The sequence below is a fragment of the Macrobrachium rosenbergii genome, chromosome 25, assembly GCF_040412425.1.
Source record: "Macrobrachium rosenbergii isolate ZJJX-2024 chromosome 25, ASM4041242v1, whole genome shotgun sequence".
NCBI classification, from domain to species: domain Eukaryota; kingdom Metazoa; phylum Arthropoda; class Malacostraca; order Decapoda; family Palaemonidae; genus Macrobrachium; species Macrobrachium rosenbergii.
Window position 1 is genome coordinate 37734410 of NC_089765.1, and position 14105 is coordinate 37748514.

The following is a 14105-nucleotide window of genomic DNA, read 5'->3' on the forward strand; positions in this document are numbered from 1 at the left end:
CTCTCTCTCTCTCATTCATAGTTAGTGCTCACATATTTTTACAACTTATTAATTCTCTGTACATCTTTACCTGTACAGTAGGTAGTGTAAATTGATCTAATTTGACCTGTATCGTCTACGAAGTGTAAATGCGCTAGTGTTGCAAATGCTTTCTAAAACATAGGGATATAATAACTAAAAGTTGTATTAGTCAAAATATAAAATACTGTTTGTTCATGAAAAAGCATTTCAGAACAGAGAAAGAGATGCAGAATAAAGAAGTTGTTAAAAAGAGGTTGAGACAATTCTAAAAATAGATCGGTTGGAAGGGGAGAGAGAGAGAGAAATTCTCTTCCAAATCGCAGTTTTTATTTCAACAATTTATTTCTCTTTTTTCTTCTTCTTCTTCTTTATCTTCAGCTTTTCCCATCTTTATATGGGGTCGCTGTTTATTTTGTGTCTCCTCCATCTTCTGCGATCATGCAGCATTACCTCACTCACGTTCTTCTCCTGCATGTCCCTGTTAATTGTGTCTCTCCATCTCATTCTTGGTCTACCTCTCCTCCTTGTTCCAGGCACTTCCATATTCATGGTTCTTTTACATACAGAATCCTCCTCTCTTCTCATAACATGTCCAAACCATTGTAATCGTCTCTGTTGCAGTTTCTTTGATATTGCTGTAACTTCCACCGTCCCTCTTATGAAGTCATTCCTTATCCTGTCTCTTCTTGTCACTCCGCATATCCAACGCAGCATTCTCATTTCTGCCACTTCCATCTTTCTCTCTTGTGCTTTCTTCATAGGCCATGTTTCACAACTATACATCAACGCAGGTCTGACAATGCTCTTGTACATTTTTCCTTCATCTTTACATTAAATCTTTTTGTCACATAACACACCTGATGTTTTCCTCCAATTGCACCAAGCTGATTGTATTCTGTGATTCACTTCCTCCTCTATCCCTCCACAATCAGTGACACACGACCCAAGGTACTTAAAGGATGTAGCTCTTTTTACTTCTGCCTGCTCTAAGTTGATGCTTCCCTCTTGGTCTCTCCATTCATCCACATATATTCCGTTTTGCTCTGCTTATCTTTAGGCCTCTGTCCTCCAAAGCACTTCTCCACAACTCCAATTTCCTGTCTGCTTCTTCCTTACTGGTGGTCACTAGCACTATGTCATCTGCAAAGAGTACACTCCAAGGCACCTGATCTTTCACTCCAGACACTATCACATCCATTACCATATCAAAAATATAGGGACTCATGGCAGAACCTTGGTGGAGTCCCACTTTCACCTCAAACTTGTCTGTTGTTCCCACTGAGCTTCTTACCTGTGTTGTTGCTTCTCTATACATATCATTTACAATCCTCACATATTTTTCTGAGACACCTTTTCCCTCATGCACCTCCACACTTCTTGCCTAGGCACTCGATCATATGCTTTCTCAAGATCTATAAATATAAGATGTAGTTCCTTTCCTTTTTCTCTATATTTTCCATTACTTGTCGCAATACAAAGATGGCATCTGTTGTCCCTTTTCCTGGCATGAACCCAAACTGTTCGTCACTTATAGATGTTTCAGCCCTTAGCCTTGCCTCTATTATTCTTTCATAGATTTTCATGGTATGTGCCATCAGCTTTATGCCCCGATAGTTAGCACAATCTTGGATGTCCCCTTTTTCTTTGTAAATGGGGACTAGCAGGCTGTTTCTCCAGGCGTTAGGTATCTTCTCCTGCTGGTAGATCTTACTGACCAAGTCCCACAAGATGTCAATTCCCCCCTCTCCTAAGCACCTCCACACCTCGACTGGTATTCCATCTGGTCCCACTGCTTTACCTTTCTTCATTTTACTTAGTGCCCGCCTCACTTCTCTCCGACTAATCCTGGGAACTTCTCTTTCATTTGCTACTCCATCCTCAATGATATTCCTGGGATTTTCTTCATTTAGAAGATTTTCAAAATACTCTCTCCATCTACTTTTAATTTCCTCCTCTTTTGTTAGAACCTTACCATTTCCATCTTTAATTTGCTTAATGTGTGAGGTCTTTTGTTGCTTTGTCTCTAGCTTTGGCTATCCTGTGGATGTTTCTTTGGCCCCTCCGATTGTGTCAACATTCTCATACAAATCATTAAAAGCAGCAGCCTTGGCTCTGGCAACTTGTTGTTTTGCAACTTTCTTTGCTTCTTTTGATATTTGCTCATTTTCTTCTGTTTTGTGTTTATCATAGTTCTTTTGGGATTCTTTCTTTTTCTTGATCTTGTCTTGTGTGTCTTTATTCCACCACCAGCTTTCTTTATCTTTTGGGGGACCTTTGCCTGATGTTTTGCCTAAAATTTCCTCCCCATACCTTAGGATCACATTGCTGTTAAACTCCCACCAATCATTTACATCCTCTTCCAACTTTATTTCTCTCAGAACATTCACCTTAAACCTAGATCTCAACTCCACATTTTCTGCCTTTTCTAGCTCCCACCATTTGATCTTAGGGTTACTTTTCCTCTTTCCCTTTGTCCCTTTTCGAATTGAAAGGTCCGCAACCACCAGCTTATGTTGTTGGCCAACATTCTCTCCATATATCACTTTACAATCCTTTACTTCCTTAAGGTGTTGTCTCCTACAGAGCAGAAAATCAATTTGACTCTCTCTTCCACCACTTCTATATGTCACATAATCTTTCTTCATAAAGAATGTATTAATTAGTGCCATATCAAATGCCACTGCAAAGTCTATGATGCATTCGCCTTCTTCGTTCCTATCCCCCATTCCTAGTCCTCCATGGATTCTTGAAATCACTCTTCTATCTGTACCTATATGTCCATTCAAGTCTCCACCCAATACAACTCTCTCTTCCTCTGAGATTGATGTTAATACTTCATCCAACTCCCGCCAAAACATTAACTTCTCTTCCTCATCACATCCAGCTTGTGGGGCATAAGCACTTATCACATTTAGGACTTCTTCTGATAACATTAACTTGACCTTCATTATCCGACTACCACTTCTTTTGACTTCTACCACTTTTTCCTTCAGTTCACTGTTTACAATGATGCCTACTCCACTTCTACCATTCTCGTCTGCTCCACTGTACAGGAGCTTACATCCTCCTCCTATTTCCTTTGCCTTGTTCCCTCTCCATCTTGTTTCTTGCACACACAAGATGTCAACTCTCCTCGTATTCATCATCTCCGCCACCTCTCTACTTTCCTGTCATACTACCCACATTTAGTGTCCCAATTCTAATCATATGGACTTGCTTCTTTAACCACAATCGCCCACACTGCGTAGCCCTTGCCTATTTATCGGAGGGTCAGGCAAGGCCCCTGCGCGACCGCTTAACCGGGTGCGCCCTGGCATTCTCTCTGAATCTGGATTAGACTAACCATGGTTCTGGCATTGGGTTTTTACAGTCGGATGCCCTTCCTGTCACTAACCCTCTCTATTTACCCGGGCTTGGGACCGGCACCAAGTTGGGCTGGCTTGCCCCCCCAGTGGCTCTTTTTTTAAGGGTAATGTATTAAGCTAACTTTTAAATGAAATTACAGTAACTTTAATTTCATTTGAAAGTTAACTTAATCATTTGGGAGCATGATTAGGGTCATATTTAGTGTTTAAACTTTAGAAATAAGCATTTATTAGCATTTTTAGAGACCATGCCAAACTTGCGTGAAAATTCACCTTGCATGAGGGGTTCTGGAACCTATCCTCGTGTAAGTTCGGAGTATGACTGTATATATTATATATATAATATACTGTGCATATATATTGTTACATGTGGGGGCTTGGCTGATGAGTTTATTAATTAACATAATTTATGAGGCCCTGAGTGCCAAGTACACACCTAACCTGTCAATTAAAGTTAAAGTAACCTCAAAGACAGACAATTATGTAATTAAATAAGGTCGCCAGTCGAGGAAAAAACCTGACAAAGAAAGAATATGTAGTTAGCAAGGGAATTACATGAACTATCGCCCTCCTTCGGACACAGCCAGTTTTCCCTTTGCTTCACATAAGGTTTTAACACAATCGTACGCAATTTAGTGCTGGTAAAGGCTATTTCTCTTCCGAACAGTGGGATCGAGACACAAAGCTGCCTGAATGCTGAAAATTACTTACTTAACCTTCTCCAATTCCTGATTACTGCACAGGAATAGTTGAGTGTCGCTAGGCAATATTAATTATTCTTACCATAGACTTCATAAAAGTAAATTGGTTACATGGGTTATTGTAGATGGTGGCGAAGTGGGCAAAAAGACAAAGAAATGGAAATACAGACAGAGATCCTAGCAAATTGCCGAAAATTTGCTAAAATTTCCAGACTTACCTTCACGTAGGCTGCTTGCACAGTGCAATGGACGCCCGGGAGTTCTGGGATTTTATTTCGTCACTTCACTTACTAAATAAAGACGGAAAAGGGACAAAGGGACAGAAATATCAGGAGCTCTGATGTGCGTGCGACTCCTAAGACAGTTTTCTTCTCTCTGACCTCTTTTGGTCAAAACAGGGCGGCTGGGAGCGTCAGTACCCTACGCCTCAGGCAATCTGGAGTTTCGACAAACATTGCCGAATGCATAGGACAAAGCAGAAGAAAGCTTATGACCACCTTTTACTAGAGGTTATTGGGTGAAAACCCTCTCTGTGGGGTAGGCCCTTAGTACTAATTAAAGACGTTATTTTTTTTTAAATACCCAGCCTACTCTGCATATACAAAGACGCCTTCTTGGCTTTGTTCGCGTATTTTTTGTACAATAAAAATGCATAGAGGGCGAACAGCAGAATATTTATAAAAGCTCCCCCCCTTAAGAGGGCCTTCACTCCCTTTCGGCCGTGATGGTCTGTACTAAGCAAGCTGTTCGCCTCTATTACATTACTCTTTTCCCCTGAGCAGATTTGTCCCGTGCAGCCTAACTAGCTACGGATCTACCTAACTCTAGATAGGATATGAGCTTTGATCGTTATATTACAGAGTTCTAACTGCTTACGGTTATTACATGCTACCTCCTATAATCGTGATGTTTTAGACCTAGCCTAATGGTACATTCTATGGTATTCCCTAGCTTAACCTCTCCTAACCCGACCGTAGCACCAACGTAAGGGATAATGTACTAACTAAATTACAAGTTTTTCCAATACAATTAGTAATTATTACTGGTTAATACATGAGGTTTGCCTCATGATAAATGCTTGCCTCAATGAGGTCCTAGGCCATGCGTGTCATGAGCGTAGTGGCTCTTTTCACCATAGTTAAGATTGTCTGATTTTAGGTACACTACTTACGTGATTACTGCGGCTTGATGTTAAGTGGAAGGGACAAGGTTACTAGTCTGATGTACTTAATCTGGTCTAGGCTACTATATGAGTAAGAGATCACACTGGCTACCTCCTCTGGGCAAGAGGCCAGGATCACTCTTAAGATGTTAGGGCACTGTGCCAAGAGGGCACTAGTGCCAGGATGAGCTCATGGCTCGGCAGCTACTGGGCTCTCTTCTGCCCCTTTTTCTTCTTCGGGTTCCTCCAAGGCCTATCTGTGTCAGACCTAGGAGGTGATGAGGGCACCGACTCTGGGGAAAGGCCAGAAGGGCTAGCGGGTGTGTCAGGTAACTTCAGAAGCTACAGGAGGGCTCCCTACTCCGGCTGCTGCGACAACTGGAGCAAGAGCGATCTCGACCTCTGCGCCCGAGGAGGCCAGTTCCTGATCCTCTGGGGACAGATTTGGTGAAGAAGAAGTGTCGGGTGCTGGAGGCTCTCCAGTTGCTATGATTAGTGTTGTGGGGAATCCTGAATGTCCCGGAAGAGGATCTGCCTCATGATTTGGACCAGGCACAGGGTCCTTTTCAATTGATGGCTCAACGTCCATGCCAGACGGAGCGTGGCACTGCTCAGAGCTCGCAAGTGGCACTGGCAGCGGTTGAGGGTTCAGGCATGCCTGACAAGGGGTCCAGAGGTGCAATACCTCGTGGATGGCTTGAATTTGGCTGCGGCAGAGATTCCTTCCCCAGCTGGAGATCAGAGCCTCTCTGAGAGTCTTGCTTGGGGGCGTCCGCTGGGCGTTGCTTACTTGGGCAGCCCTCCCAATTTGTGGAGTGGCCTGTCGGCTTGCCCATCCTACAGCGGTACTGCTCCTCCTGAATGTCTCTTCAGGGAGAGGGAGGACCTCTTTGTTGGCTGTCCTTTCGTGGATGGAGAGGACCAGGCTGAGAACGGTTTGGTGTGTGCCCCTTCTGCTGACCGCTTCGGTGGGTGGAAGGTGGGTTTTCTTCTTGGGGTGCTCCTACAGTCTGAGCCTCTGTGGAGGAGGTAGCGTGACTGCGAAGTGGCGTTGGGGAAAGGCTTCCCCAGAGGAGGTCCCAACCCAACAGGAAATCCACTGTGTCAAAGTGCTCTGATTATGTTACCAATGCCTTTTTATTTGGTAACCTACTTTAATACTGCTGTCATTTTTATGCAAAATATCATGGAAATTTATCATGCCTGTTTTGAATGTTGTAATAATATTCCAAAAAGTAGTGTGTGTTATTTTTATAATCAGAGACAGTTTCAAAAGATTCTAATTACCAGATGTTGAATTCAAAGATAAAAATTCCTATTTGTACAAGATTGTGAATGGTTGGTTCATTGCTTTTCCATTTCCCCAGTTGATGAAACTTGTTTTGGTATATCAGGAATATCTTTCATGTTGATAACATTCCTATTAATGGAAAAATAAGTCTGCAATATTGCTATATAGCATGTATAGTATGTGCGTATATAGCAATATACATACTCGTACATACTACTGTGTGGACTTTATTTTTCCATTTAAGGTCATGAGAAAGTGATATCAAATATATATTCCTATTAATGTTCCTGAGGCACAGGCATTAAAATCTGACAATGATATTTTATTGAGTTTTCTAAAATCAAATTTGATTTTAATTTATCAAAAGTAGTATTTCAGGATGTTCGTTTAATTTCATGACCAGTGGTTTTGTTGAATGTAGGACAGCTTACCCAAAGATGTAGACTTTGTTTCACTGGTAATTCTTCAAGTTTCAAGATAGTGTTTTACTGAAGTAACTTTTAGTCATGACAAGTTGGATTGTAAATCTTTCCTCTTGTTTTGTGGTATAAAGTGAAGATTTTAATCAACAAAGCTTTAGTAGGAGTCCCAAGATCATAAAGTGGCTGTTTTTATTCCCTCAAAAGTAGGTCAGTGTTTACTGCCCAGAAAAATACTGTACCATATTTGTAAAATTTGGGCTGTATATGGCCCAGTGGTGTGCTGGATACAATTTTATATCAATTGAACCCTTACAAGGGCCCATCGGATAATGACAAAATCTGGATAAGGGCGAGTAAAAAAGTCTAGGGGTGTTCAAGGACAACTCCGTACCCTCCCTCATCTAACCTTGTCACCGCATAACTGTGATCACTCAATATGCTTATAAATAACACCCACCACTCTTTAAACAGTAAACTTTTTATGCAGAAGGCTGTGCAAAAGGCAATCATCTACCTTTTTTCTCCATATCTGTAACAAAACGTACTGGATAAATACATATTGAAAAAAATGTAACCTCCTTTTTCTCTCGTAAATGACAATTCAGTAGGTAAGTAGGTAACCTATGTGTGTTTATCCACAGCCTACCATGGTTTTATGACTATTAATGTATTTTTATACAGCAGCTTTATCAGTTGTTGCCATATATTATTAATATACAAGAGATACAAACTGTGCATATGTGAACTATTGACTTAGGCTAGGTGTTATACTCACAGTATCCATTCACAAAAGTCAAATAGGCTATTACAATTGTATTTAAGATAAAGGTAATGGCAATAAAAGTGATATTTTACTTTCTGAATCAATTTATACTGTATTATTATCACGTTATATCATCATCCTAATATGTATAAGAAAACCAGTTGGTTGCCCTTTGCAATGGTAAACTTCAAAATCCCACAAAATCACAAAACAGCTGTTTCCCCAGTTCGTTTGTTGACGTCATACCCAATGTGTATGTCAGTTCTTTGGTATTCTATGGTAAGTGGTTGTTTAGTATAAGAGATGGTTATGAATTGTTACATAAGCCATAAGTTTGGTAATCTTGTTTGAAAGCCTAGGTTAGCACAATCTACTGAAAATGAAATTCATTTGGTTTGTAATAAACAAACTGCATTTATGTATATTTCATTACCACACCCTGTGCTTATATCTTTAGTATATGTTTATATCTTTAGTACATGTGTTCAAAGCAAACTATTTTCTGTTTTATTGGAATTATAATGATTTTTCATTTCACCTCATATCACAGAAGCTTTAAGCTTTACTTATATGCCTGTATGTGTTACCTTCTCTTCATAGTGCGTGTTCGTGTGTGTTTCTAGTGTGGTATCACATTTGCCATTTGTCTTTTTTGCTTCGCTTGATTTACTGTATAGTATTTCATTACAAGTTTAGTTGACTTTAATTGGATTATCACACATATAACAGTACACAAGAATATCATCACTGTTGATATTCATCTTTGTGGTTGTTTTCTCTCTCTCTCTCTCTCTCCACACATGATTGTAAAGATAAACAAGAAGAAAATATAGTAAAAATATGAGAATAGTGTAAAACATAAATAAAACCATAAGCATAACAAGCTGTATTAAGTCAGAAGTCTACCTAGACCTCTTCACCCATCCAACACTGCATCCCCACCCCTTCCCATGCAGGGAAACTACTCCTCAACTCCACCCACCTTCTAAAACAACCTCTTCTCTACACAGCCTTACTGCCTCTCCTTTCCCATGGCAACCAGGCATCCAACCCTCCACCTTGGAAACTTCTCGAGGCCTCAACCCCCTCAAAAAAAAAAAAAAAAAAAAAAAAAAAAAAAAAAAAAAACAGTCTCAGTCTGCTTGAGTGCAAGTAGTGTTACCAACATTTTCCTGAGGCCACACAGCATTGCCAACCATTGGAGGATGGTTTTTTAAAATTTGTTAAAATTTATGTCACATATCTTTAGGGCATTCATCCCTAGTCTGGGTGTGTCAGACAATGTTGAGTTCCGGATATGGTGATCTGGATAATTGAAGGGTTCTTTGGTAAACTGGTCACAAAATAATAATAGGGGTTAATTTTGGCCACTGATTAGTGACCAAAGAAACCCAAATGAAGAAAAAGGGTTATGGTCTTTTTGTAATTCAATTTCTATTTTATTTTTTACTGTATACTGTACAAGGGTTAGTCCTATAATTGTAGAAGACCAGAGTGTTATTAAATCTTTAAAATTTTTCAGGTTGGGGGTATCAAAGAGAAACTTCTAGCTGCACATAGAGCAGGACTTACAACTGTAATAATTCCAGCAGCTAACAAGAAAGACCTGGGTGACATTCCAAATTCTGTGCTGGTAAGAATTGCTAAGTGAGGTAGCTGTTTCAGTAGGACTTGAATTATAGTATTTGAACCAATTCTTTGTTTCTTTAGGAATTTTAGAAGAATTTTCCTCCTCGAAGTCTGTAGACAGGAAATTTGTTGTGTTTCCTTGTACAATTAAATTTTTATATTTGATTATTTCATGTAATTCATTAGAAACCATTTCAAGGTTATAAAAGTTTTATTACGGTGGTAAGAGGCGAAGAAAATAAAGTAGAAGGTAAGCAATTTTCAGTGTCGGTAAGCAGTTTACTGGCAATTTTTGGTTAGCCACGCTCAGCCGTGAACGGAACCCCCGCTGTTAACCGGGGACTGCCTCTACTGTAATGTAAAATCTGTTATTCAAGTTATCCCAGTACTGGACTTGAGATATGACGGGTAAATTTAAGGGATGCACCAACAGCTGTATTTCTAGAAGATATAAAAAGTTTGTTGCTGACATTTTCAGGCAGTTTAATGTCAAGTAAGCACATTTTTGGACAGTTTAATGTCAAGTAAGCACATCCAAAAGTATCGTTGCTCAAAATATTTTTACAGTTTTATAGATTTCACCAATAGACAAAATTTTATTATTACTTTTATGTATGACACTAATGGACAGATTTTGAGTAATTTAATAATAGTTATTGACATTTTCAGATGGCTTACTATCAACATACTCTAAAGTACTGTTAGTAAAAAATTGAATTATAGACACTTTTGTTTCTCTTATTAAGCAACAAATTATCACACGACTGCATGATCTTCCAGCCCATTTTACTGAAGCTTTACATTGACAATTTTATTAAATATTAATTAAATTCACATTACTTTGGAAATAAATTACACCAAGGAGAGTTATACATTAGGGTATATCTGTTATATAAAGTACTCTCAGGGAAAAAATCAGTTGTACCTACACAATATACAAACCATCGGTCCTTGACATAAGGAATTACTTTCAGCGAAGCTGGAAAGGTCGTTAAACTTTTGAACAGGGTGGTCAGGCAGTTAACTGCCGTCCGGTAGGTGGGAGTCCTGCCTGCCCGGGTGTAAACATTCTGATTTGCTTTCAGCCGTCATATGATGCAGACATGTTTCCTGACTATCTGCCCTGATCACGATTTTGCTTTTTTCCTGGCGGGATGATCTTATTTCGATATAGCATCTGTGTGTTTGATCATTTGTTAATATGCAAACCCACGAATCGTCTAAACCTGTGCGGAAGGCCGTCGCCCAGCGTGTGTGCCCTGGTGTTGACAGCAAGGGTTGCAACCACTTCTGCTCACCCCGTTGAAGTTGACCCTCATTCATCTGCACTAGTTGCAGGAGGCATGACTGTAATCTTGAATCAATTGTAATGAGTGTTATTCCTGGTTGCCTTGTGCAGTGGGTGAAGTTTACTGGCAGGATGCAGTACAGTAAATCCCCCAAGTTAAAATCATGATCGTGCTCCCCACCCCTCTAAAAACACTTATAACTGTCTATCTTGCAAGTTCAAAAACCAAATGTATACTTAAAGTATCATCTTCCATCAAATATACAGTACCTTAAATTATTATCCTATTACTGTATTAATCTTTGAAATTATATTATTAATAAATTTTCAGTCGCCTTAAACATTAGTACCCTTAAAAATATATACATACATACTTCTAAACCTTTCAGCCAAAGCAGAGAGAAAGAGAGTTACCACTTCAACTTACATTCAAAAGGCTGGCTGGGGCAAAAAAGAGAGAGAGAGAGATAGAGAGAGAGTTTTTCTTAATCTCTGACAACAAAAAAATTTGTTTTTTGTCTTCCAAAGATGTAATACCTTTACTACACATTTTTAAAATACTATGAACACACCCACACACAAACAGCATCTTTTCATGAGAGAGAGAGAGAGAGAGAGAGAGAGAGGAGAATAATGCCTTAACGATATCAAAAGATTGAAATCTTTGAGCTTCTGAGGGCAACACTCCCCTTCCCCTCTGGCTAATATGTCAAACTGTCAAGTAAATTGACATTTACCCTCCCCCTCCTTTCTCAAGCCGAGGATAAAAAAGACTGAGGGTCATTATTTGTTTGTTTAAAATGTTAAAAAATTTACTACACAAATGCATGGAAAATATTATATTATTTAATCTTATTAATCTTAATATTTGAAAATTAGTAAAGTACTTATTAGGTAAATCATTTATTTATCATACAAAAGAAACACATATTACATGTCAGAAAAATTCTCTCGTCTAAACAAGAGAGAGAGATAGAGAGAATTATTATTTTTATTTAATATTTAATCTTATCAAACTTAATATCAATGTTAATATTAGAAAATTAGTACGTACCATAAATCATTATTTTGTCATAAAATATACTCTCTAAAAATGCTTATACTATCATCCTGAAACACTTATATATCATTTTAATATAATTTCAATAGTACTTTAATATAATTTTAATATTTCAATAGTACCAATTCTGAGCGCATGTGTTTGCTTTAATGAGGTTGGGTCCATCCTGAATGGAGGGGAGAAAACTAGTTTCCCTCTCTTTGAGTTACGTATTAATTAATCTTACAGTATTATTATTATTATTATTATTATTATTATTATTATTATTATTATTATTATTATTATTATTATTATTATTATTATCAATCTTCACAATATTTGAAAATTAGTAAATGATTTTTTATCATAAAAAAATATATTTAGTCATGAAAATAACATAAAAATACACTAATTAGTGAATATTTCCCGACGAAAAAGTCTGCGAATTGCTGAATTTTTTTGTGAATAATTTATAGATACGTTCCACAGAAAATCCTGTGAATCGGTGAGTCCGTGAGTTACCTGTCGATACCACCACGATCACAGTGACTGTGACGGCGTTTGTCAAGGTCCTCACATCGGTGTCAACCCATGTTCCAACTCTGATGACCCTGGCTGTGGTAAACCAAACTGCTGTCCAATGCTCTTGCTCCGGGTTATACTGTGACCCTTCCAACCATTGTTTTCGCGGCTCCGGCTACTCCTGCTGCTCCAGCTGCTCCTGTTGTTCCTGCTGTTCCCTCCTGTATGGGACCAGTTGGCTCAAAGAGGACTGGAGCACGTTGTGAGGACAGTGCAAGTTCATGCCCGACCATGCCCAATAACTCTGCTCCGGCCAGCCCTCATAAATGTTAGTGTGATCGACCCCACTCGCTGGAGGAGTGTGTTCGAGTACGTTCACATGAACCTCTATGCTCTCCTCGGGACAGCGCCTCGCCATGGTGTAGACACACTCCTAGACCAGTGCTGCCATCGCCAGTGCGGGTTGGCGGCCACCCACAGCCTTCCTCTCCTGTGGGTACTTCCAGCAGGACAGGAAGAGTGCTTTATCCTCCTCACCTATCCCTGCAACCTCCTGGGGTTACACGGGGAGATGTGAGTTGGACAGGAGGGACTCCGATGAGAATGCTTCTTCCCATCGGACTTCTACAACGAAGGCCTATGCCCCGGGTTCAGTTCTCGGACTGACTCAGTCATAAGCCCAAGTGGTCGAGGAAGGAACCAAGGGGTCAAACTAGGTTCTCCCTCCTTCAGGGAGAGGAGGGAGAGTTGATTGGGAGGACTGTGCCCTCTGTGGATGGTCCTTCGTGCCTCAAATCTTATTGGGGTCCTAAGAAGGAACCCAAAGCTTCGGTGGGGCTGCCATGGTCCGCACTTTCCAAAGGGGTGCTCGAACAAGTGAATAATTTGGTCTCTGGGCAGAATAATTCGCTTCGTTTGAACCGTTCGGAGAAGCTGCTTCCCCCTCCTCTGTCTCAACAGCAGCGTTTCTACATGCCCTCGGAGGGGTCATTGCCGACTAAACAGGGCGACCTGGACCTGGTTCATCTAGGCCCAGGTCTTTCGCTATGGGGGCTCTCCAGGCAGTCTCCTGGTTGGATCTGTGTTCCTTTACAGTTGCTGCCCCCTTGGGTTCAATCATCCTTGGAGAGGTCTCCATCTTTGGGAGACTGTGCCAGTCTGGAGGTAGGGCTATCTCCTACCTGGCCCACCAGACAGCAAACCTGTGGGCGAACCTGGTGCTGAAGAGAAGGGACACTCTCCTGAATCAGATCTCCAGGTCTGTAGGACCCGAGTCAACTCTGACCCTCAGGAATGGACTGTTGCTGGGTTCTGCCTCTCTCTTCCCCAGAGATCTGGTAGATGCTGTGGTAGACGAGGGTGTGCTGAAGACAACTGCTTTGTCTACCAGGCAGTGGCAAAGACCTCCCGGTCTTTGCATGCCACTGCAGCTCGACCCTCGGGTCAAGCTAGCACTTCCTTGCCCCCTAAGAAGACCCAGGGTTTGAGGGGCACCCAGCCTTCTTCCACCTCTGCCAAGAAGGGGTGCAGCTGCGCTCCCCTCAACCCTCTTTCCAGTCAGGAAAAAGGGGCAGAGGTAAGAAGAAGGGAGGATGCTAGGGGCGGCGTTCCCCTCCAGCTGCTGCCATTGGTGGGGTGGTGCCTGTCAAGCCGTTGGGCAACCTGGCACCGACATAGAGCCGAGTCGTGGGTAGTGGATGTCCTTCGGGAGGGCTATCTACTCCCCTTTGAGTCCTGGCCACCCCTCACCAACAACCCGGTCCATCTCCTAACTTACTGTGAGGTTGGCCGACATGGGCTAGCCTAGCCTAGCCTAAACTTGTGTGAGCATAGAGTAAGTTAACTCTCACCTGCCGAAGGAGAAATATCTTCATTAATGGTACTGTCTTATCATACGCTATT

The 14105-nt window shown here is 40.8% G+C and overlaps 1 protein-coding gene across 4 annotated transcripts in view; it reads left to right on the forward strand.

Moving 5' to 3' along the window:
- Positions 1 to 14105, forward strand: part of LOC136852573 (lon protease homolog 2, peroxisomal-like) — a 186521-nt gene that overhangs the window by 167199 nt on the left and 5217 nt on the right. For all 4 annotated transcript variants that reach the window (XM_067127378.1, XM_067127376.1, XM_067127375.1 and 1 more), the window contains exon 18: positions 9248 to 9358. In XM_067127378.1, the coding sequence (XP_066983479.1) occupies positions 9248 to 9358 (111 nt within the window). The remainder of the gene's footprint in view (positions 1 to 9247; positions 9359 to 14105) is intronic.